This window comes from Homalodisca vitripennis, chromosome 1 (assembly GCF_021130785.1).
Source record: "Homalodisca vitripennis isolate AUS2020 chromosome 1, UT_GWSS_2.1, whole genome shotgun sequence".
In the NCBI taxonomy this organism is placed as follows: Eukaryota; Metazoa; Arthropoda; class Insecta; order Hemiptera; family Cicadellidae; genus Homalodisca; species Homalodisca vitripennis.
The window spans coordinates 226,240,923-226,267,424 of record NC_060207.1 but is presented as its reverse complement, the minus strand read 5'-3'; the positions used below and the strand labels follow the sequence as shown (position 1 = coordinate 226,267,424).

At 32.1% G+C, this 26,502-nt stretch overlaps 1 protein-coding gene across 1 annotated transcript; it reads right to left on the bottom strand.

Moving 5' to 3' along the window:
- Positions 1–5,145: 5,145 nt before the first annotated feature.
- On the bottom strand, positions 5,146–25,382 carry LOC124353107 (transcriptional adapter 2B-like). Its single transcript, XM_046802934.1, is given in 12 exon segments — positions 5,146–6,447; positions 8,609–8,747; positions 9,784–9,822; positions 10,605–10,809; positions 11,863–12,007; positions 15,066–15,141; positions 17,069–17,266; positions 17,268–17,287; positions 18,228–18,369; positions 20,927–20,986; positions 22,664–22,761; positions 25,162–25,382. Coding segments are annotated over 11 exon segments (1,092 nt in total). The 5' UTR covers positions 25,172–25,382; the 3' UTR covers positions 5,146–6,447; positions 8,609–8,648.
- Positions 25,383–26,502: the final 1,120 nt, after the last annotated feature.

The following is a 26,502-nucleotide window of genomic DNA, read 5'->3' as shown; positions in this document are numbered from 1 at the left end:
TATCCAAAGCCTAACCAGCTTTGAAGACTAAAGAGATTAACTAATAATTTGGATATAGTTCCGAAAGGTTCCCTAACAATTATAACAAGTCCCAGGCCACGTACACTCACTTCTACTGTCCACTCTACCCGATCGCTGCACAACGGCTCCCCGTACAACCTCCGGTCTCAGCCTGCTAACCTAGCAGGAATCATCCTACCAGAACCTGTCCAGAAGAATGCCGGATGGTAGGAGGCTCCTATTGTTCAAGCTAAGAGCTAGAGGTCGACGCAGCTGGCTATCGCGTTCGCGGCTACAGAAGGATTACGCGCGCCAAATTCAAATCTATAGCGGCACTCGCCTCAATTGTTGAAACAGAATGGTGGCATTTTGAAAAACTATATTTTAAAAACAGTATTTTTGGTTTTGCAAAATTATTCATTGTCATATTCTAGAGAAATAAAGCATTAACAAATTAATAGTAAGCTCTTACAAGAAATGTCTGCGGTATCCGAAGTTCCTTTTCAATTGATTGTTTTAATTCCTCGTCATTATTGAAGCTACGAGTATAAACTCGTTCCTTTAAGTAACCCCACATAAGTTGGAGGTTAAGTGGTAGAGAGGACTTTTAAGTCCTAACTTCGCCTCTGTAAATAAAGACATTTTTCATTTCATTTCATAAATAAATAACACACAGCTAAATCTTAAAGTTAAAATTTTCAATATCTCACCATTTTCTTTCTACAATAATTGTGAGGGAGCTTTAATTTTCACAGAATATTTTTAAACCCTACTTTATTAATTACGTAGAGTTTGAAAATGTTCGGTGCATAAATGAGCAATTAATATAAATTCAAGCGTTTAAAAATATTTTGGGACACTGTATGTAACGTGTCTTTACAAAATGCTTTTTGCACTCAATAAGAATAGTGCCTTTAATTATGTTCCTGATCAGATAATGAGAACACCACTTCATCGTAATTATATTTGTTTGTAGTCCAGATGTCTCTGAGTTTGTTTTTCAGCTTCTCCGTCGCCGAATGTTTTGGATCTTTTCAGATGTACGTAGATTCCAGATCTCAAATCTGTCACAGCGTTAAACTTCAAACGCTGTACTGAGTGGAACGTGAACAACCGGAGCTGAACAACATTCTTACTGAACCAACCCTTCCTATCATTGCTCTACGTTATGTGCAAGAATAAGAGTTGGACAATTTCGTTCGGAGATCTATTTCGGTGACTGAATAAATGCCGTTTGTATAGCGGCCACTACCGGTTTGCCGTTTACAACTACCGCTCGTACAGTGGCCGACTTTAATTGTCCAATGGATTGTTATTTGTTGTGGGAGTTTGCCGCGACTCAGTAGTAGAACTAACCAAGATGAACTCCAATACACAATACTAACGTATGTCGATCTTCATTCTTACTTTCTTCTCGGACCACGTTGCTAGGGTATCAGATGCTAGTTTGTTAAAAAGACAATTGTTGTTGGCCGATTGGAGTCCAGTAATTAACAGCCCAAACGTAAATAGTGGCGTTTCAAAATTTCTGAATAAGATAAATTGTATGAAAAACAAATTTAGTTGTGGTCTTGATGGTATAAATATAACTGTGATAAAAGAGAATGTAAACATATTTGTACCGATTTTGTATAGTTTATTCACTAAATCGTTAGTAGAAGGGGTGGTACCTGATGAATTTAAAACGGCAGCTGTTGTTCCTATATTTAAGTCAGGAGAAACCAAAGAAGTTTGCTCTTACTGTCCTATCTCAGTAATCACTACAATAGCTAAAATATTTGAATCAATAATTAAAGACAGGCTTTTACAATTTTTCAGTGATAGGAACATCTTGTCCAGAAATCAATTTGGATTTTTACCAGGAAAAGGAACTGACATAGCTGTGCATAAACATATTAATGAAATTATAAAACGTTCTGATAACTGCGGTAATACCCTAGCTTTATATTTAGACTTTAAGAAAGCTTTTGATGTATTGGATATCGATATTTTTAACTATAAGTTTAAAAAGTATGGGATAGGGGGTAATGCTCTCAAATAGCTGATGTCTTTCTGTAAGGGTAGGAAACAAGTGGTTAAAATAAATAATATTACAAGTGACACTGTATCAATTAAATATGGTACTGCTCAAGGTGGTGTATTGGGTCCTTTAGTGTTTTTAATATTTGTTAATGACTTGCTAGAACTGCAATTAAACTCAAATATATTTGCTTTCGCTGATGATACAGCACTGGTATGCTCAGCGTTTAATAGAGATTCTTTAAAACTAAGGATTCAAGATGATCTAATAAAACTCTTCCAAATCAAAATGTGTTCTGTTCTCCGGTCAGAACCAGGACCTTTCACTATTAAAAAATGAATTTAAGCTTTATTGCCACTCACACAGTTGTATTTATGCATGTAAATGTTCACCTATTGGTATTGTAGACTCTTTAAACTATTATGGGAATGGTTATTGACAATAGGCTAAAATGAGACCAGCATGTGAATAAATAAGTGGGAAGCTGAGATCGATTAATTACTCTTTGTATCACATGAGGAGCTATTTTGAAAGTAAATATTTAATAAGACTGTATTGCTCTTGGTTTGAGAGTACTCTGCAATACGGGATTATTCATTACGGCGGAACCTACCCAACAATACTAAAAAGTGTAATTTGTTGCCAACGAAAAGCACTCAGAATTATTTTTAACGTCAATAACAGGAGAGATAGAATTAGTTACCTTTTTAAGGAAAACTAAATTCTAACTTTTAATCAAATTTATAAACAAAGCTGCTTAATGTACATTCATAAACATTTTAATGAATTTCCCCTTTAAAATTGCTGGCAGGGAAACTAGAGCATCACAATTTATACAGATATATATTCCAAATTTTATTAAAGAAGCCAGCAGACACCAATTTTGTGACATTGGACCAAAAATATTTAACGAAACTGTAAAATGCCTTGGAAATGAAATTATTTTTGACAAAAAACAAAAATTTAAAATAAAAGTACTGAATTATATTTCAAATTAGATCTTAGCTTTTTAATATGATAGTATGTATGGTGAGAAACCAGTTGTATGGAGCACATATAAATACCGATGGGTTTTTACTAAATGTTATCACTGCATGTTTTTAAAGAGTTTAAAAAATATATTTTGTTGTTATTTCTTTGTAGTTGTTTGTTGTTTCTTTGTTGATATTTTTATTTATTTATACATTGTCATATAGTTGTACAGTAATGTCCATATTTAATAGTATTGCAAGTAAAGCTAAACTAACCATCTAAAATTAATTGATACTGCCTAGACTTAAGTATATTATTATTATTAAGCCAACTTATTTCCCACACGCACCTAAAAGGTGCATGGGAGTGTTAAAAAAACTACATGTAATAGTTGTCAGAATCCACTGCATGAATTTATGTTTTGCATGTATTAAACGATTTCCTAAATAAAAGATGTTTGAACTTGAACTTACTTTCTCGGACCATGTTGCGTAAAATACGTTTTCAGATCTTGATTTAAGGATGTGTCAAATTATTTTATAAGTTCTTAGAAGCGGAAAAAACTGTGTTTGAGATTTTCCCGATTCTACAGAAAGATTCCCGGTCCATTGCTTGTATGGCTACCCTGTTATATAATACTAAAATAAATACATAAACAAAATTATTAATTTAGTTTAGAAACCATAGTACCTGCTCACATACCTGTCAAAGATTGGAATAGGATGGGGGAAATACATAATAGATCTAAAAGTTTATTTAGGTAACAAATTTAGAAACATTTTTTTAGTATTCTGTACTTTATGAAATTCCCACACACTTTGTGTGACTTATCTTACAGAGAGACCTTACCATCTAGACTAATTTTCTTCTAAAGCCATTCTCTTGAAAATTACTTAACATAATAAAATAAATACCTAAAAATAGCCTAATTTATCTAGAAATGAACAAATGTATGAGCAAATAATGTAGTACGTGGGATCACTATAATAAAACGATGCAATTACAAAGCATACCTTTAAGAAATTCAAGATTGGGATAGATCTTTTGGAATAGAAAGGATTAGCATCCTTTTTTGGTGTCCAGAAATGTATTACACTGCTAAGAATTGCCTTTTTCCTCTTAGTTTAAAATTAATTCTGGGTAGTGGCTAGCCTGAGATTTTTCCATTCTTGTGACACAATAGACAATATTGTACGTACTTTGGCAAGTGTCAAAAACAAACCTATTAAACTTTTCTTCCCAACTGAATTAACAAATGTAAAATCAAACTCTTTTAGGGTGAATTTTATAATTTGCTGCTTAAAAAGTAAGTTATCTGGTGAACAAAACAGTTCTTTGAGAAGGAAAATATATACCATTTTAGAGTTAGTGAAGTTGACACACACAACCTGGTGGTTGATTCATGACTTACGCGTGTCACAACACCCTGGTATGGGTTGTTTATTTTAACATAGTTTGTAATTATGTGTTAGGTTAGTTATTTACATGAAGAAGAGATCAGATTGCAGATCTCGAAATACAGTGTTACTGATTTTTTGTATCACTAGACGACAGCAAATATCTAGAAAAACCCTGTTTCCTTCATACCAAAATAAGTTTTTTTAAATATTCCATTATTTTAATTATAAATAATAAAGCAGAAACATGACAAACTTTCAAACTTTCTCGCTCTACTTAGACTGATTTATTTAGTATAAAACTTCACTTTAGAGCATGCACAGAGTTCTGTAGAGGTATAGCTTGACATCTTATTTCGGTCTCGATGTCTTAGATTGTATTCTTGAGCTAAATCTGAATTGAATCAATTTTCATGTAGATGTGCTTTAGCCTTGGTTCGGGCAGTTTAAAATCCTGTACTGCCAACAACTCTTTATTAGTGCACATAAATTTATCCATTAATACACACGTCTTAGTTTGTTTAAGTCAGACAATCCAGTATACTCTATGTCCAACATTAAAAATTTAATCTTCTGTAATCGATCCATAGTTTGTTTTTCACCCAAAGATGTAAAAAAAATTGTTGGGTATTTCTTAAATTTTTTCAAATATATTTATATTTAGTCGGTCACGGCAGATACCAACACACAACACACGCACATACAGTCATTCACTAAACACAATTTTTTGACTTTGAGGAATAAAAAAATCAAACATTTCCATTGAAAACCAAAATTTTATTTTCACTATTAGCGCAATATTTTCTCCCATTTCATGTACGGGGGAAAGTAAAATACAAAACTACTTTCTATAATACTGTACAGGAATTATATAATAGTAAACTGTTAAGACCTAATTTTGAAAGTAATATATAATGTTTAAAGCCATTACAAATGGCCTTCATAGATTATTTAACTTACTAACCCTCTTTATTTTTTTTCCACTGGATTTCGTCTCATAAATGTTGTCACTGACAAAAACAACCCTAATCCAGAAATAAATATTCTAATTTTGTAAACCTACTGATTCATTATATGGAATAAAACCTACAGTAAAGTGTACACATGGTGGAAATAAATTAGCCACCATTTTTGACCTTAAGGAGTACTTTTTCTCTATTATATTTCCACCCTATAAATTATATTTGTATACATATTATTGGCTGAGCTGTAATATTGCTCAGTAATATCTTGCTCAAATTTTATTATTGAATTCCACTTTATTGGAAATTGGTTTTCTTTGTTTATATAAACTCGATTTTATAAATTAAAATAAATGTAATTTTTATGGTCTAAAGTTTATGGGTGAAAGGGAGAAAAGTTAGGAGGTTAATTATCCTTGTAATTTATTTGGTATCACAATCACTTATTTACCTATTATCTCTATTTTATAAAATATAAAATTTTAAGTGCTAATCAGCAAAGTTTCTATAATACGTAATAATTATGAGGCATGTTCAAAAAGTAAAGATACAACAATCCTGAATACCAGAGGGAAGCCATATTCTCATAATTAGCTTCGCTAAGAGTTTGTTTGGTGAAGACAGCAATACATTTATCTCCACATACATACAATCAATTAAAGTTGGTAAAAACTATGGATAAATAAAAATTATATGTTAAAATCAAACGTATCTACCTTTATTGAGGGAAACTATTTAAAATTCCTACCAAATCTTCTATGTTGACTATTCTGATATGTCTCATAAAATTAGAACTATCACACAAACTTATATTACACAAACAGGTGACAATACGTCATCACTGTATTTCTAATATTAGAGAATTTGAGTCCTTAATGTCTATGAAATTTCAGAAATCAACCTCAGAGAAATGTTATAAACAAAAAGTCTTCTACTGCACATTGTAAAATTGTGCTGTTCAAGTCTTTTAGGGTATAGAAGGTGTTAAATAGGTCTTTTTCACATCACATAGAGGCCGGTGAGTGATGTTTTTGAGACGGCTACTGAAGGCTTCACTGTGATAGTTCAGCTGTGGGTCCTGAACTTGTCTCTTCCTCTACACAAAAATAAAATAATTAGTTATTTGCATAATTAGTACAAAAATATACAGTTTGTAGCAAATTGTTAAAAAAGTCTTCGAGTCCCAATTTAAATTTCGCCCTGGCCAGACTATAGTGGTGTGTTTTCCCAAACAAATTTTTTCCATTTACACGTGTTATTTATTCACAATATGTCCATGTGTTATGTAACAGGTGTTTTACCCTCATGACATGTTCAAACAAGTAAAAGTGTAATCACCTCACTTAATTCAAAAACCCAAAAAGTTACCATTGTAAAAAAGCTGTATTTATGCAAATAACAGCAAAAATAATCACTATGACGTACCAGATACTATTATGACGTACCGGATACTACTATGATGTACCAGATACTACTATGACGTACCAGATACTACTATGACGTACTGGATACTACTATGACGTACCGGATACTACTATGACGTACCGGATACTACTATGACGTACCGGATACTACTATGACGTACCGGATACGTACTACTATGACGTACCAGATACTACTATGACGTACTGGATACTACTATGACGTACCGGATACTACTATGACGTACCGGATACTACTATGACGTACCGGATACTACTATGACGTACCGGATACTACTATGACGTACCGGAAACTACTATGACGTACCGGATACTACTATGACGTACCGGATACTACTATGACGTACCGGATACTACTATGACGTACCGGATACTACTATGACGTACCGGATACTACTATGACGTACCGGATGTTACTATGACGTATCAGATATTACTATGACGTGCCAGATACTACTATGACGTACCAGATACTACTATGACGTACCAGATATTACTATGACGTACCGGATACTACTATGACGTACCGGATACTACTATGACGTACCGGATACTACTATGACGTACCGGATACTATTATGACTTATCAGATATTAGTATGACATACCAGATACTACTATGACGTACCAGATATTACTATGACGTACCGGATACTACTATGACGTACCGGATACTACTATGACGTACCGGATACTACTATGACGTACCAGATACTACTATGACGTACCAGATACTACTATGACGTACCAGATACTACTATGACGTACCAGATATTACTGACGTACCAGATATTACTATGACGTACCAGATACTACTATGACGTACCGGATACTACTATGACGTACCGGATACTACTATGACGTACCGGATACTACTATGACGTACCAGATACTACTATGACGTACCAGATACTACTATGACGTACCAGATACTACTATGACGTACCGGATACTACTATGAAGTACCGGATACTATTATGACTTATCAGATATTAGTATGACATGCCAGATACTACTATGACGTACCAGATATTACTGACGTACCAGATATTACTATGATGTACCAGATACTACTATGACGTACCGGATACTACTATTACGTACAGGATGTTACTATGACATACCAGATACTATTATGACGTATCAGATATTACTATGACATGCCAGATACTACTATGACGTACCAGATACTACTATGACGTACCAGATTCTACTATGACGTACCAGATACTACTATGACGTACCGGATATTACAATGACGTACCAGATACTACTATGACGTACCGGATATTACTATTATGTACCAGATACTACTATGACGTACCGGATACTACTATGACGTACTAGATATTACTATGACGTACCAGATACTACTATGACGTACCGGATATTACTATTATGTACCAGATACTACTATGACGTACCGGATACTACTATGACGTACTGGATATTACTATGACGTACCGGATACTACTATGACGTACCAGATACTACTATGACGTACCAGATACTACTATGACGTACCAGATACTACTATGACGTACCAGATATTACTATTAGGTACCAGATACTACTATAACGTAACTGTATAATTTTATTCACAAAAACTAAGAAATACACACAATTTTTGAGTCTTTACATAGGCCTACATTGAGGAACATAACTACATAGCTGTCTCATAGAAACATTGTATTATTCATGCACAATAACTGATAAACAATATGCAAAAAGAACATGGATTATCAATGAATGGAAAGTTTTTAAAGTAAAAAAAATAATAATTTAGCAACAGCTCTAGTGGACACTGTGTACATACCCTCAGGAGGAGGTACCGCAGAGGCCTTCTTCCGCCGCCGTCAGATGGGCGCCGCACCTTGAACTGCGAATCTGAAGAAAGGGCGCTTTGCCACGTGGATCTTCCTTGCCGTGAACAGTAGTTTCTTATGTTTCTTCCTCTGAAAATTTAAATTGCTTTTAACCCCAAATTCTGGCTTATTTCTGACCTGTACTCTGCCCTGGATAGGGGTTTTTGGTTCCAAATATCCTCATGTACTATCTAATTTTATAAATAATATCATTTGTTTTAACATGATAGACTATGAAATTTTATAAATAGTCTTTAAGTTATAAAACCTATACTTGTTAAGATTTTATTGGGGGGGAAGTGTAGGTGTGAAAGGTTTACAAACACATACTGGTTAATAATATAATATATTTTTGTAATATAACAAAAATGATCATACACAGATACAACTACAATATGAAAAATACTCAATATTTACTTAACTTTAAACAAGTTTTAATTTCACGTTTTAACATGACAGTGTAATGAAAGCAAGGGCTTACTTTGCAAGAGTTATGCTTAATTAATTATTGTGTTATGGTACACAACACTTTTCCAAAACTTCAGCTTTAGCAAATTTCAGGTACGATTTTTTCCCAATTATTGTTCCAAATAAGACAAAGTTTTTCTGTTTACGGATGTGTTTGATGATAAAATATGTCATGAAACTCTAATAAAAAAAAATTGGCTGAGTTATTATAGAAAATAATATTTACTTTTTCTAGTTATTTTATATAAAATGTATTAAAAATAAAAATAGTTTTAAATTGTAAAAATAAATCTTATTATTGTTGATACAATATCAAGTTAGATTAAATAAACTATATTTAATTATGTTCAGTGCTTTTTTTAGTAAAGTGTGCCAAAATACTGTTAATTTAAACATTGGTAAAATAGAGATGACTGAGGTTCCCTAGAAAGAGTTTTATGACAAAAATAGCCGCAAAAGTAATTAAAATATTTGTGAAATTATATTTAATTTCATGTGAAATGTGAAAATATTTTTAATTATATTTAACAGAACTTGTGAGAATGTTTCTTCCATATATTTATATATTTTTAAACAATGTGAATATAAAGGAAAATGTATTTAACAATAGATCTAGAAAGGAAATTTATATTCATTACACAACAATAAATTCTCTTACCTTCTTTCTTTCATCCAAAGATCTCAGTTCTCCAACTCCCTGCAAAAGACAACAATTTACAAAATGAAAAAACATGAAGTAAAAACATAAAACTAAATTTTTCCTATTTCAAAAACATTGGTAACACATGTCATCTTCAAATGTTTTTCCCAATCAAAACACAAAAAGAATTAATTGGTTATTTCAATTCTTTTTCATTGTAATTTTACAGTTCTAAAATTACATATGAAGCCAAACAATGCAATATTTTCTACATTCCATTAAATCAGCATTTACTGAATGTTTTATGAAAAATAAAAATACACAGCCATATTTAGTATCAGTTTGTAACATCAATTCAAACTTTACCTCACAATTTTTATATAATTAGACAAACTGCACTTTAGTCGGAATATTACAATATTTCGTTACTCAATATTGTTTCGACTATAATAAGTGTATCACACCTTTATGCTAATTGATACATTACCGCCAAGATAAAATAAAACCTCTGTCACCATTACTAAAAAAAAGAGGAAGAAAATTATCACTTTTCATGATAAATATCAATTTGAATAGCATGTGTGGAAAAACTGTCAAAACATTGCAAAAACCACCAACAATTCTGACAGTAATTAATACTTTGATGTAAACAAAACTGAAGTAATCTTAATCTGACAGTACATAATATTCACTAATATTTTGGATTATTCAACATGCTACTTGCCCATCTTCCCATACTGATTGGTTGTAAGGAATACCAATTAAAATTTTGTCTTAGGAAAATTTAACGCATATGCATATGATCAAATTCCCAGAGAAGATAGAATTTATTCACTCACAGGTTTCTGGGGACTCTGCCGCATGATCCTCTGTTTCTCAAAGTCCGGCAGCTCGCTGAAGGATGTCAAGCCGAACCTACGATAACGCAGCAACTCGGCCAGCCTCCGAGACAACTTGCGCTGGGTCATCACGTTCTCTACGAACTGCTCGTGTTCCTGACTCGTGTGGAACTGGCAGAATGGCACAAGCTTCTCCTTGAAGGTCCTGGAAACCGAACAAATGCCCATCACTTCAGAATCAGAATGAAGCATTTAATGGTATTAGTAAATGAATTAAAGATGGTTACAAAAATTGAGCACTTAAAATATCTACATAATGGAAATTTTTGTATCTATTTTGCTCATTTTAATATAGTTTTGTCATCTACTCGTAGTAATAGTTGCAAATAGTGATAAAAAGTCAAAAAAATAAAATGCATTTGGAGACTGATCTCTGGGTACTTATTTTGAGCTGAGAGTTAAGAAAAATAAGTCCTCTCGGTTGATTACTACCGGTGCCTATGAGCTTGGAGAGGAAGTAGTTCTCACATGTAATGGACACCTGTGACGTTTGTTGTTACGATTCTACTAATCATTCTTATGATTGGTTTGATCTGGAGAAGGCGGATGTGTTAAGGTTTCTAACTAGAGATGCTGCAACTTCCTCTGGAGGATCTCATAGATAAGGTCGTTACAGTTATTTAGCTAATAATCTTTCTTGGGGTCCTTGGAAACCCCTCAAGCTTCAGGTTTCCGGCCATGCTGTCTGTACACGTCTTTGTGGTTTTTTGTGTTAGAATTTACAATTAAATGTATTAGGAAATGGATGAGGAGTGTTTGTGTGTTTGAATATAATGTGAATTGAATGTCAGGAATTGGGTCCGGATCTGATTGTCATCCCAAAGTCAACACAGAGCTAAGCAATTCTAAAATATGCATTCATCATTACAGCTATATCTTCTTATTAAAGACTAAACACCACAATAGGTTCACAAAACACAAATGGGAACATAGTTCTTCTTGATTGCACACTATGAAAACACCATGTGCTTTATTAATAAAAATTCAAGTAAAAGGATGTCTAATTTTACGAGGTGACTCTTTACCACTTGTGCTGGGGACCAATGGTTTAAGGTGACTACCGAACCAACAGTAATGGCCGAGTAGACGTTTGGATACGTTGTTTAGATACCTACAATTTGACAAAATCATCTAGGAAATATAATTTTGTTTGGAAACAGTTAAATGCATACTACCTCATACGATAAAAATAAGCTACCTCTCATCTTTGGAAATCTTTTTTCTCGGTTTCTCCTTCTGCCTGAAGAACTTGGCGATGAGTTGGTAGTCTCGTACAACTCTGTGTCTCCTCTCTCGTTCCCTCAAGCGCTGCGTGTACATGTCCACTTGGGTCAACTTGAGGGCTGCAACAGTGGACTCTTCTATTCAGTGATGTTTCACTCACGCATAAGCATGTAATTTATTCTCAACTATGCACACACCAATATATACAACAGGCAATATTTTTACAAAATAAAAAATTCCAGAAAACTAAATTACCCAAATAGATTTTTGACATAAAATATTCAATAATAAGATATATCTACACATACTCAAAATAGTTTCAATAAAGTTGAATACATTTAACTTTTAACTGCATTAGTTAGATGGAGACATAAAAATCCCTTTAAAGTAACAAATAAAATAAATAAACAAAAATAAACATAAAAACAAAGTATTAAATTTAACAGTAAGTTTTAGTTTAACTCACAATTGTTCTTGTTACTTTGTACAAAATACTCATACTGTAATACTAAATTAAATAAAAATACTGCAGAAAAATTATGAAATTGCCACTTTTATAAACACTCTTTCTGAAACAATATGTCAGAACTTACGCCATCAAGAAATGTATATACAAAGAAATAAACTTCAATCCTTCTTAAAAATACGAATGGCATTGTTGCACTCATTAACACATAGGTAGTTTTTAAACATTTTCATTAAACAAGTTAATTATTGTTTATTGAAATGCATTATTTTATAATCATAATAAACATTGTAAATTAATTTTAGAAGAAACATACATAGAGAATGACATCATATCCAGGCAGCGCTAAGAGTTACTTGTTAGCTCTTTGGCTACCAATAACATACACATAATTTAGCACTGCCCGTTACGTCACGCTAGGTTCATTATTTTATAGTTGAAAAGTAGTGCTGACATTGATTATTTTGGTATTTCTCTATACTCGTCAATTATCAATGGTCAGTCTATTAAAACATAACATGTTCGATTTTGAAGCTGGTCGACTCTCTTGAAATCGACTATTTCATCTGTTAACCCTCCATCAGGCGCTTAAAATTAGAAACACCATCAGGCGCTCACGGAGGTTTCCTCCAGGTTAGCGAATAATGAATATCATAGTCGTTTAAACTGCTTTTATTTGTTTAAATATTCATACTCATTTAATTTCAATGTAATATATTCATTTTTTAGAAATTAAATAAAAATTACTCTCTTATGTAATAAATTTTCCAAATAAGAAATTCAAAATCTTAAAAAATGTTATTTTATAATAACAACATGATTTATTTTAAGAAATAATGCAATTAATTGTAAAAATGTTTAAACTACTGTAATAATATATGAAAATTAACTTAGTTTTTAACTTCTTACAAAAACAACTTACTTAAATTCTTGAGATATTATACAATTGTAATGTCAATTATTACTCTAAAATCAAAATTTATTCTTTACTAAAATTTTTTTAACACTACACAAAGTTCCAAAACATTTTCCTTCTGGTTCTTATAACGACAATGTTCACTCTATAAACAGTACTGAAATGTTCCCTAGCACACGGGTACTGTACTGACAAGTTAGTGTCTCGTCTTCATTCTCCATTTCACAAAATTCAAATAAAATATATTGTAAAACTTAAAAAGAAACCATCACAGGTCACACATTTAGGCGCACACAAATTATTATTCCATAAAAACTAAACACTATAAGGCGCTTACGGAGATTTCGTCCAAGCACTACAAACACAACCTCGGGCGCTCACGGAGGAATCGTCCAGTCTCGCACGAAAAGTAGACCTCATACTGACAGATTTTGACAAAGATAAGCAGGAAGCTATTGTTTCGCTTCCCCGAAAGATGCTCGTGAAGTACACTGCGGGAAACGACTGACAACATCAGAAAAGTAGTACTACTTTTAATAATAAAAAATACACGGAGGAAAACTCTGTTTAGCGCCCGATGTAGGGTTAATTGTTTGTTTTGATTAGTAGCAGTCTGAAATGGTGTAGCGGCGAGATCGCATTCTGTCTTTTGAGAGTTTTAGTAACTTTGTGAAGAAAATACTCAATGAAAGTGAAAATAAAGTGAGTGATCGTAACTTTGATGACGATATTTTGAGTGAAAGTAGTAGTAAAAGTGGCAATAAAGAAATTCAAAAAAATTACGTGACAAGGTCTAACCTTAAAACTTGGGAGTGGGCAAGGCGAACAAATGACCCAACTAATTTTACTTCAAGCAGTAATGTGTGAGTAAACAAAATATAAGGTAACTACCATGTTATATTTTGGTTAATAGTTTATCAATTAATCCTAAGTACCCAAACAACGGTTTCCATTGAGAAATAAAAAATAAATTCGGCAATGAGGATAAAAATATTTGAATTTTAATTAGTTGTAAATATGCTAAGATAGTCAGACAACAAAGATGAAATTGTTTCTAATCTCCTACAGTCGTTTACCCGATCACAGACAGATCTGAAGTGAATCTTTATCCTAATCATCAGTTACAAATGAATGTAATTTGAGTCATTTCTATATATTACTTTTTAGGCAGCCATTTAACAAACTATAATTTAAGTTTTTGAAAATGGTTCCCATTGCTAAGGCAATTTCAGATAGCTTTTAAACAAAAACTGGCGAAGCCACTAATACAAATCCCCTTGTAAAGGTGAGTGGAGAAGGTCATGGCTGTATTCTGGTTATAAAAACTACTCAGTATTGCCATATATAACGCTATAATAAGATAATAATAAACCCCCTTATAAACATTACCGTTATTGATTAAAACATGATTGGCTTTAAAAAACCCTAAAACAATTATTATGTCAAAGTCAAATCATCTTTATTCAGTAATTCTTTAAGAATAGTTTCAGCATCAACTGTAATATCATTAAACAAATTGTATAATTTAAAAAGTACAAATTATAAAATTGTACAGGTATATGTATATTGTCCTCTATAGAAATTCCTCAATTGTATAAAACGAATGATCAAAAAGTCAGGAATTCAGTGCTGTCTCCAGTCCTAATTCTGTCTTGGACCTCAAGTTCGGGGGGAGGCAGGTGTATGTTTTCTATACCATTCACTCGCTTTTATATTATAGTGGTGTTCATATAATGATTACCACCATAAGATAATCCTGAACTAAAATAAACTAATGGAATTACCGATTACATACCGATATCAAGGTCATCGTCTTCTCCATTGACTAGAGTGAGAGACGACACCAGGGTTTCTGCGCTGTTGTCGTATTCCTTTGAATAAAAGATAAAAGCCACTTTATAAAACATCCAAATTGTTGCTTTCTTAAGAAAGTAAGCCTAACCACTACAACATCACTACCAATTATGGAACTAGCTTAAACGCATAGTTTAACAATGTGTTGAAAAATACTATAACATCTCATTAATTTATATCAGGCTTGTTTTACAACAATAAACTTTGTTTATTTTACACATCATAAAATCTAATTTTCATATTGTATGGTACTGATATAGATAAAATAGTATATATATTTTATGATTGTGTATTTTTTAACCCTTTTAGGATGAGTGGGAATTTATAGACCCCAAAATTTGATGTATATAGTCTGCTTTTTGTTTTAAAGTTCATGAGTCACAAAACATCGTAAAATAATGATTTTCTATGGTAACTAATCTCCTAGGGACCAAAAAAAATTAATATCTATTACATTAACCCTTTGAGTGCCGGAGCATCGCTATTTGCAATCCTGCATTATATGCAAAAAATGCCAGAATCGCTATTTGCGACTTCTGCAGTAACGCTTATATTTTATATAGTATTTATCTAAATTGGCTCAATGACTATATATACGCATTCCAAAGGCTTCAATGTAACTTTTGATGTAGGTTTTGTTGCATTCTGGTTAGATTCTGATTTTTACGGCGGTTGTAAAGTGAGCTTGTCAGTCGAGTTTAGAATCGACCGCTACGCAGACAAGCCGTCACATGTTTTGTTTGCACTGGTGTTTATTTCACAAATGATTGTAAATATTGAAAGTTTTTAAGTGTAAATGGGTTTGTAGTGTTAGTATCTTCAAATTATTTCGTTTGTGTATGTTGTTCTAGTCTGTAAGTACAACAATGACTTGACCGTGAGTTACGGTGATCGTAAGCAGCTACTACTTTACTAAATACATTTGTATAGTTTTTATGTTTTTTCTGTTTGTTCAGTGATATTTATAAACAATGAGTCGTAAAAACATTGCTGGCAATGAAGACCTAGTATTGCAGGCATTAGATTTAAGCATTAGTAGTGTAGACAATACACAGAGTGTTAGGTTAGGTTAGAAAATTTCTAGTTTTGTAGTGGTTCATATTTTCATATTTATTTTCCAAACTTTATTTACAAGTATAAAAAAAGTTTCTATATGTCTTTTTGTAAATAATTAAATGGAGTATAAGATAGAATAACTAAAAGTGAAAAAATAAAATATTTCAATAAACACTAAGTTGTGTCAAAATAAAAAACAAAATATTTTTGCTCATAAAGTTTTTGTTAATGTTTTTTTTTTATTGATATAAAAACATTAAATAAGTGATCAATGTATTATATTTATAAAGAAAATATATTTATCTAAAGAAAAAACAAACACACAGGACATTATACCAATAAATAATTTTGTTATGAATTTTTAACCAGACCCTTGCAGAATCAGGCATTTTCGCTCGGCATTTTATGCATACCATATAGCAAAATGTCACAGCACTCAAAGAGTTAATATGCAGCAATACTCTGCTTACGTTTTATAACTATAATGTACATTAACTTGCAATGGTGAGTTCTCAGAAATCATTGAACTGATGGTATAATACTGGTACATTAACATTATGCAATGTGTAACTCACCTTTAATACTGATACAATGTATTGAAATGGTAAGATTTAATTAAATATATTATTTAGTTGAATAATACAGAACAATACTACACTAGTAATAAATTAAAGAAATTTAATGAAATCAATTTGAACTAGGATTGACTATTAATCCTTTCAAACTTTGTATGCTTGTTTTCAATTTATAATGTTTCAAAATTGGAAAGTTGATAGCTAACCTTCATAATAAATAAGTTTTTATTGGGAAAATCAACTTAAAAACACGGTTTATGTACAACCATAGTACACATATTATTTTGGCCACATTAGACCAACCACTACTCACAATCTCAAAGTCATCTCTGAGAGGATAGTAGTCGAGCTGCTGAGCTTCTTGGGTTCGGATATCCAGCGGAGGTAAGGTGGACACGATGTTGGGAGCCAGAGGCCCATCATCTGGTTCCACCAGATCTCGGAGCACAGGTCGGCAGTGACTCACCGCTGGCCAGGTTACCTGACCGATGCTCCCTTCCAGGAACCGGTTTCACATACTCCTCCTTGGCCTCTGTCATAGAACACAAGAATGATCAACAATTATTAGGTGTAGATGGTGTAGGAGTTTCCATCTACTTAGATCATGCTGAAAGTTAGGAGGCCTGCTATACTTAGGTTATTAGAATAGACCTTTGGATTCTGCTTAGTATGTCTTTGGGTTGATGCTATTAAATATACATTTTTTTGTTGAATTTGATTCATTAAGACAAGAGTTAGCTCTAATTTTTTTTTAACCTTCTAGTTGACCCTCTCACTGCAACTCTTAATCTCAGCAAAGATCTAAAAACCAACAGATCAGTAGACAGTGTAGAACGGCAAATAAAATAAGTTCCTTTTATAAATCAGAAAATATCACAATACATTTACAGTTTTTTTAGTATATCTAAAATTTTAATAATTTAAGAACTTATATCTGATTATCAATGACTAGTAAATAAAATATTAAATTGTGTTTATTTAATGTATTCTATTTTTAAGATTGATAATTCTTTATTTGCTACAAAAACCAATAATAATGCATTTATTAATTTCCAACCTGTTGCCAAAATGGTAGATAATTTTGATCTTCATCACAAACTATGTCCTTTCCAAAACAAACAGCACCATTTTCTCACACTGCACTATCATTCATGACGCACTCTCAATGTATAGAATACAATTCACAGTGAATCTTTAAGAATTGCACTTTTCTTGATGAAATAACAGCATGGAATTTACAAGTTGGCAAGAAAGTGATTGTGCTTCTCATTTAGAACTTTGAAGAACACAAATGTTGGAATAACCTCCATGGAGACAAAAGAGAGGCACTATACGTATTTATACTACACAAAGATCATAACTATTTTTTTTTTTTTATACCACCACCCATTAAACAACAAGACAGCAAAGAAGATTGTTTTTCTAAAAACCCTAGAAGACTTCTCAAACAAATTTAAGTTTATGAAACTTACCGTCAGCATTCCTTGTGCCGATATGTTGCGCAATATCTTTCCAATTTCCGTAGGAATAATGTTCAATGGCGTTGAGAAGATTGATCTCTTCCAGAGCTGACCATCCTGAGCGGTCTTTGAACACGTCAAGTGCCACAGAGTCCTTACATAAGAAAATGTCATTAGTTGTACAATAATCTTAACAAATTAAAGGTGCAGCCAAAGAACTATTAGGTACTATGAGGGTCACTCTGAAAGTTTTGAGATATATACAGAGTTTTTATGCTAGACTTACAAACAGTAGACATGTTCCTCTCCGGCGTCACTTTTTAAGTCTGATTTTAAAATAATTAAAACGTCCATTCACTTAATTTTCGGAATGAAGTCAAAATATTAACGAATCTCATCAACAATTAGCAAGATTGGGTGAATCAGGAGGATGCTCCAACGTTTTGATGCCATTTTCAGTAAAAAAAAACCCCAAAACTTTTGCAGTAGTGTGAGCAGAAGCATTGTCGTGGTGCAAAATTAAAACCTTACTAATCCAATCCTGAAAGACTTCTAGCAGGCATTGTTCAGTGTACCAACTTCCTGTGAAAACCCTTTATCACTCCAGCTTCATAGACTTCACCAATTTTGTATTCCTGAAGAAAACCCGCATACATTAGTTTCTTCAATTATTGTTGTATCTTGACCATTGCGGAGGATGGTTCGTCTTCAAACACCCATATGAGACTCTCACCTCGAGTTGGAACGTCATGAAATTGTATGTACACTGATGACAATTTTGTAAATAATCTGACACCTTTATTAACCAGTTTGAGGGTTTTCTGGCTCATTTTCACATGCTTTAGCTTCTTGCTTATGTGTCAAATTGTGGAGTGCCAATTGAGAAACAATTTTCCTGACTTTAAAAAATAATCGTGCAAAATCATTTACACTGATCTAAGCCCTAAGAAAGCTTTAAATGTAGTGTCTCTCCTCTTGGACCATAGTGCGCACCTGATGAATGTTTTCATCAGTGCCAGCGAAATGCTATCTTACTAAACATCTTTAAATGAGTCACGGCACCTTTGAAATTCCAAATACCACAGAATAGTAGCACGGAATGGTGCTTCAAAATCAAACACAATTTTTTTAGATATTCAACACACTCCTTTTGAGACAAACCGTCTTTAAAACCGTATAAAATCATAACCCAAAAATGGTCTCTTAATAAATTAATAACTTAGACGACAAAATTGATGTTTCCAAACAGAAAATGCAAGTACACATGAACCCTAGTTGCTGTCAGAAGCTCAGACAAACAAATAAAAATGATAAGATTACGGCAGTATGCACTGTCTGCCAGTATCCCAAAACTTTCAGAGTGACCCTTGCTTGTATTATTCGATTTTGGTATATCATTTGATCTAATGAAAGATAAAAAAGTGTTCAAGTATTTTCAGTATTATTTATTGCCTAAATCATCTCTTCATTACAAACACTACTGTCATCAATGTTGAACAAAATGTTTTCAATGCTAAAAATGTTCAAAAACATGTTTGGTGTAATGTCGGCAAATTGTTGACAAATGTTATACTAGTAATAATTCAAGATAAGAGAAACAGGCACAATTCTTGTTTACGTTTTTGCAATCAATTGCATGGTCATACTTCCTGCTAGCTAATTATTGTTATGTCTTTTTTGTATTAGCTTGTTATTGTTAAGTTTATCTTCTATTTTTACCCCATTGTTGCATTTTACTTTTTCTGTTTTAACATTTATTATGAATTGGATTCTTGTACATTTAATTGCCTCTTTTATTCATTACCTATTTTGAGATAGTTAGAACTGGAAGCTCAATAAAATTGATCATTATTATAGTTCTACTATCTATTATTGTTATTAATTATACTATTTTGTTGTATATTAGCTTCTTCTTCTTCATTGCTACTTTACTAACCATTGCATTTCCATTGTAAATGGGTATTCCTGTTGGAATGAATAAATAAATAAATTTTAGCTTAAATTTTGAAGCAAGTATTTATTATTAGAACAAACTGATAAATCTTTTCCATCCCATATTTATGTTGAGTTATTACACCGGTTCCCCCAATAAAATTAAATCTCTCACGTGCCCTGAAATCTTCAAACCCACTTTAATCACATTTTTTTATATAATGCCTAAAGGATTTTATAGCTTAGTAAGGAAGTGTCTGGAGTCTGACTCTGGTTGAGCACTGACATGGAAGCAGCAGACTTAGATATCACTCTTTCTCTTTTAATATTATGAATGATATTTTGTTTCATGAATGATATTTTGTTTCATATTTAATGTTTTATCTTAACTTTTAGGTTGTATAACAAGCACTTATAAAGCACGGATGTAATTCTATCTAGAACTATTTTATTTTGATGTTAATTAATTCAAACGGTTGAGCCAATTTCAAGGCGTTTAAAAAATTTGCTATTCTATTAGATAACATAAAGAAAACCTTCAGATAACAAGACGGTACCAAAGATTGAAATTGTAAAAACATTAATAAAATAGGCCTATAACAAATTATAGCGATGACAAAATATGAATGTAACAGTGATAAATATGAAACATATAGGTAATATCAATAAGTAACTGCTTTAATTTATAGATCAAGTTGACATGTAACCTAATACATGTATATACAGGTTAACCTGACACATGATTAGAGATTGAAAATACTTATTGTTACAGTACTTACCACAAATTGGTAAGGGTGATCATTCCTGTGAGATCCAATTTCAGCACCATTTGAGAAACACTAAAAAGAGAGAAAATATTTAAATAACAAAGTAATCAAGAGAAAATGTTTCAAAAAATAGATTGATTAAACCTTCCCAAACAGTGAAGGAAAACTCAGTGCCCCAATTTATTTTCAGTTAGGGTAGAAAAATTTGTTTCATTTTTATTTGTTGTTTACTTGAAAATTATAATTAAATTAAAGTAGAACACCAGGTGAAGGCTGATATGGAGAAGATGGGCGCTTCAGAGGAAGATGCAGAGGACCGTTCAAGATGGAGGAGCTTTGTTGGTGCGGCTAAATATCACCTCCGATATAAATGGCCCTGGGAGTAAGTAGAGTAAGTAAGAACACCAATTATCCGGATTACCAATTTTCCTGATCAGACAGAGAAAAATTTTAAAATATAGTTTTTAAAGGCACATTGAATATAAGAGCAATGAATATGCAGGCATCACGCATAGTACTTGACCCTTCTTACAGCAAACATACTGTAGTGTAGCGATAGCGGATGCTGTGGGGAGTGGGAGGGGGAGGGATGACTCACACTCCCTCCGCACCCTGCTACTGTCAACTCACTACAGTCAATTAATAATTATTCGGCCAGTGCTTCTTCAACTTGTAGTAGGGTGAACTGATATACTGACTCTTTCATATTCCTTAGTGTTTTGATTGTCATGTCGCAGTACTACAAAAAAAATTCTAAGAGGAAACATGTAGCGTTATGGTTGGCCAATAAAAAACAGGTGGACAAAGGTGTCCTGGGTAAATATTCTGCTGAGGTGTATAAACTGGGAACATCAACAATATCGGACAAAAAAAATAAATCTCTCACTGTAAACTTCATATCTGTCTTCGAGAATGTAAGAAGTTCACAAAGAAGTCTATGAAAACAGCAGAGAATAAACAAATAAACATTGTCATTGATGTTTTTTTTTTTCATAATATCTAGTATAAATGTTTTCTATTATGTTTTGTTAACATTTATTTCCTCTATAAACGGCCTTTTTTGACAAAATTCCAATTATCCGGATCTTTGATTATCTGGATTGGGTGCGGTTCCAATGAATCCGGATAATTAGGAGTTCTGTAATCTATTTTCGCTTACATGTAAAACAAAAGAATATTTTTCTAAGTTTAAACACAATAAAATATTTTGTGGATATATTCGCCACACACTTGCTACGAAAACAGTGCTTGTAGAAATTTTCAAAGCTGATTCTAGAGTCCATAAAAAATCTTAAACAAAGCCAATATAGAACAGATTTATTTCAAATCAACAAAAGTTTAGGAGTTTTAGTGATATAATCATACAACATTTGTTTGTTACAACTGAGAAGCGGATTATGGTAACAGACTAGAGTATTAGTATTATGTATTTTATACTGATTAAAGTAGTGATCTTTTCTTATCACTTTGTCATTTACTTTCATGTGTAAGAGATAGGATAAGTTATCTTACTGTTTTAGTAAACTGAACATATATATTGAGTAAGTTGTGGATTATTCACTAGAACCACTTGACTATGGTACTAATTTAAATTTGGAAACAGTAGTTGTATTGATTTTGAATCTGATATAGCCTATTGCTATATGACTTTACTTAAGACCTTAATAAAGTTCTTATTGACTCTTATATTCACTTAATCAAAGGTGGTCTTTGATGATATCACCACCCAAATTTAGTTCACCAACTCACCTGTAAACACATTTCAAACTTGGGGCACACCGTACATCGCACTCGTAGACCATCAATCTTATATTGACAGTGCGTGCAGTGATATGTGTTAAACATTTCTGGAACAAACACATCATAATTGAACAATTTTATTTATCAGTTCTATACAATAAAATATTACTATATTGAGTACTTCCAATAAATACTTATTGCAGCCAAAACATTTGATAGAGCACCCACTACACACATTTTTTTTATTTGTAGAAGGTAAATGTATTGTTCTAGAAGCTTACAAGCAAACACAACACAACTAGAATAGAAAATGGCTACTGACGACGACAAAACACAAAGAGCAACGCCTTTATTTTGAAATGTACTAAGCAGCAAACTGACCAATCACAAAACGTGAAAAATAATTTAATAACGATATGCAAAGATTCGTATTGACAAAAAAGACCAGGAGCACAAAGGAAAAAATACAACAATCACACTTTCGTAGAGAGAGGAACTGTTACAAAAATGAAAATAAAAAGGTCAACGTACTGAAAAACTCTTAAATTATCTTCATATGCATTTACTAGTCCAGCTGCACTATAAGAAGCAGTCACCTCAACAATTACATCAACTACCAATTTATAAATATCTATACTATCAAATATAAAAACATTTGACCTATAGATACTCATAGTTAATAATTTTGCTCTTTTAATATAAAATACCAATATAGTGTGTTGTTGCGAGAAAAGTCAAAATAAACACAATGGTTCAAAAATTGCACTTAAAAAACTTTTTTTAATTCGGTTTAATGAATAATATTAACAATCATGTACTATTTTAGTTGGAACGAAACCATCTATGACTTTCTAATAAATGAATGTAGTTGTGACATCAGTATGATGTGCAGATGTACCATTGCAGATTGGCATCTACAATGCCAATACAAAAAACCTATCATTTTGTAGAGAGTTTTATTTTGTATGGATAAAAAATATAAGTAATTATTATTTTTTATGACCTTAAATATCTATATTTCTTTTACATATAAAATAGAGCTTCACTATAAAGTTTTCATAAAGTAAATTCATGTGTATGATATTTGAGTAACAGACACAAGTACAATAGTGATATTCATCTTTAAATTATTACTTTTTAATATATAAAAACAGCCAAATTATACTGAAATTTGGATAACTTATAATGTAATTTGGTTTGATATTTTGACTTCAGTAGATTTAGATAATCATCAATATCAAGGATTCAATTGTCTTAGCCGCTTATTATACTGCAGATGGTAAATAACTTATTTGCTCATCCACACTGACTGCAGGGATGAATGAAAAACATCCCTCCAAATAGTGCCTAGTTATTAGTGAGTAATCAAATTTTTCATGTCTAACTATCCATTTACAGAAAGCTTAAAAATATAAACCTCAATCAGGCTGCAGAATAATTAGCAGCCACCAACACAATCGAATCATGATTATCGATTATAAATAACAATAGTATTGAATACAACATTTGACCTGTAGATATTCATAATTAATCATTGCCAGCTGTTTTTATTTCATACTGAATAGGCTAGTAACGTCATCCAGAACAAAATCAATGAACATGGAATTATTGCCGCAAAATTTATATTTAAACATTGAACAATAAATTGTTCAAAAGGTCTTTTCAAGTGCGTTTTTTGCAAAGTCCTGTTTGTTCTTCCAACTTTAATTCTAGTTTTCATATCCTCACTACAAACAGGATACTTCGGATTTAAGGAGCAAGCTCCTTTTCTTGCAGCCATATAATACATTGCTGTTTAGAAAACATTTTGAGCCAATATTTGCATACTCATCACACCATTGTTCTAGTCGTTTCACTAACCTTCTCCTTCATTAACAAAGTAACAACAGCTGGTAATGACATCTAAATAAAGGAAGCTGGCAATGATTAATTATGAATAGCCTATCTATAGGTCAAATGCTGTATTCGATAGTTGTCATCCGATTGTGTTGGTGGCCGCTTATTATACTGTAGCCTACATTTCTTTTACATAGCCTATAAAAGTATAACTTCACCATAATACGATTTTAAAAGCATACTGTTTAGTTCAGGAGGACGATGGCAATAGGTTAATAATACGAAACTCGTATTTTGCCGGGTCAGCTGTTAACTTCATAACTACCATACATATAGGTTAGTTTTTTTTACCTAGCTACACATTTTGGTAGCCTATGTGGGTTTTTCTTTTAGGCCTACAATGGGTTAAAAATCCCTGGCCAATGGTGGTTTTTTTATTGTATTCCATTTCTCATACGCCTAATACAATACAAAATATTTACACATTCAAGAAATTGAAACAATTTCATATGCTTGGAAATGTCCCAGCATTTGATATAGTTAGCACTTGGATGGTTAATATCTTAATAGATCAACATTGATCATTGTTATGAGTTGAAATAAGTTCTAGTTAGATATAAAAGAGACAATGAAATAAGTTCTAGTTAGATATATCATAGACATAAACTTACCGCTTGCCATCGCCTAAATCCTAGAACAGGATGAATAATACCTAATAAATAACCAACATCGATTCAATTCAAGATGATTCCATTCAATCCATGTATTGTTGTAACCTTAATCTAAGATTAACCACAAAATACGCCACACAAAGTTCCAAGTTCCTACTTACAATTCCTACAAACAAAACTACAGAGTACTAACCTATTTTATTTTGCTATACGTACTAATTTAGTGCAGTTCAGAGTGCATGCCAGTGCATGCGAATGCGACTTGACTGAGAAAAACCGGCAACTAATCACTAATCAGGATAACCAACAACGCACCATAACATAGCTCTGAAGTACACCATGAACAAAACAAAATCAGGAATCAGGACTGCCACACACACAGCTTACTCCTAAATTTTTGATGACACCATTAGAGCTTTGTTCATTTTTTTTATTTTATTTTATCAACGGCAGTAGCCAACAAATTTATTTATTTATTTATTTATTTATTCACGGCAATACTCCAATTACAAAACTAAACACAGATTGCAGATGCTGTCTGCAATAATAAAATAAAAGCCATCATGACTACAATTAGATTATGGATAAATATATAATAAGTAATATTAACAAGATTGTATAGTAAAAAGCTAGATACTTAATGAAAATAACAAACTGGATAGATGAGTGACACTAAATACCAGAAACGAATACAATTGATTACAACATAAGATAGACAACGAAAACACTAATAAGTAACATTAAACAAAATTGTACAGTAAAAAGCTAGATCCTTAATAAAAATAACATAACTAGATATATGAGTAACACCAAGAACCAGAAACGAAAACAATTGATAACAACATAAATGATAGTCAACGAAAACACTAATAGACTATGAAAAATTAACAATGTAATATATACTAGTAACTACTATAAATACGTAACAACTTGAACATGCTACGGAAAAGATAAATACATAACAATTTAAATAATTAATAACAGAAGACGAAAACAATTGATAACAAACATAATGATAGTCAACGATAACACTAATAGACTATGAAAAATTAACAATGTAATATATACTAGTAACTACTACAAATACGTAACAACTTGAACATGCTACGGAAAAGATAAATACATAACAATTTAAATAATTAATAACAGAAGATGCCGAATACACAATAGCCTAAGAGACGATTAAAATAAATACAATACAATAAATAATAAAGACAGATATGAGCTTTGTTAATGAAGTACACCCGAAGTCAGTCAAGTGCCGCTATTGGTTATAGATTTCGGAAGTCAGTGCTCTAAGGATAGGAATAAAGTCCTCAGACTAGAGGTGCTGTCGTAGAA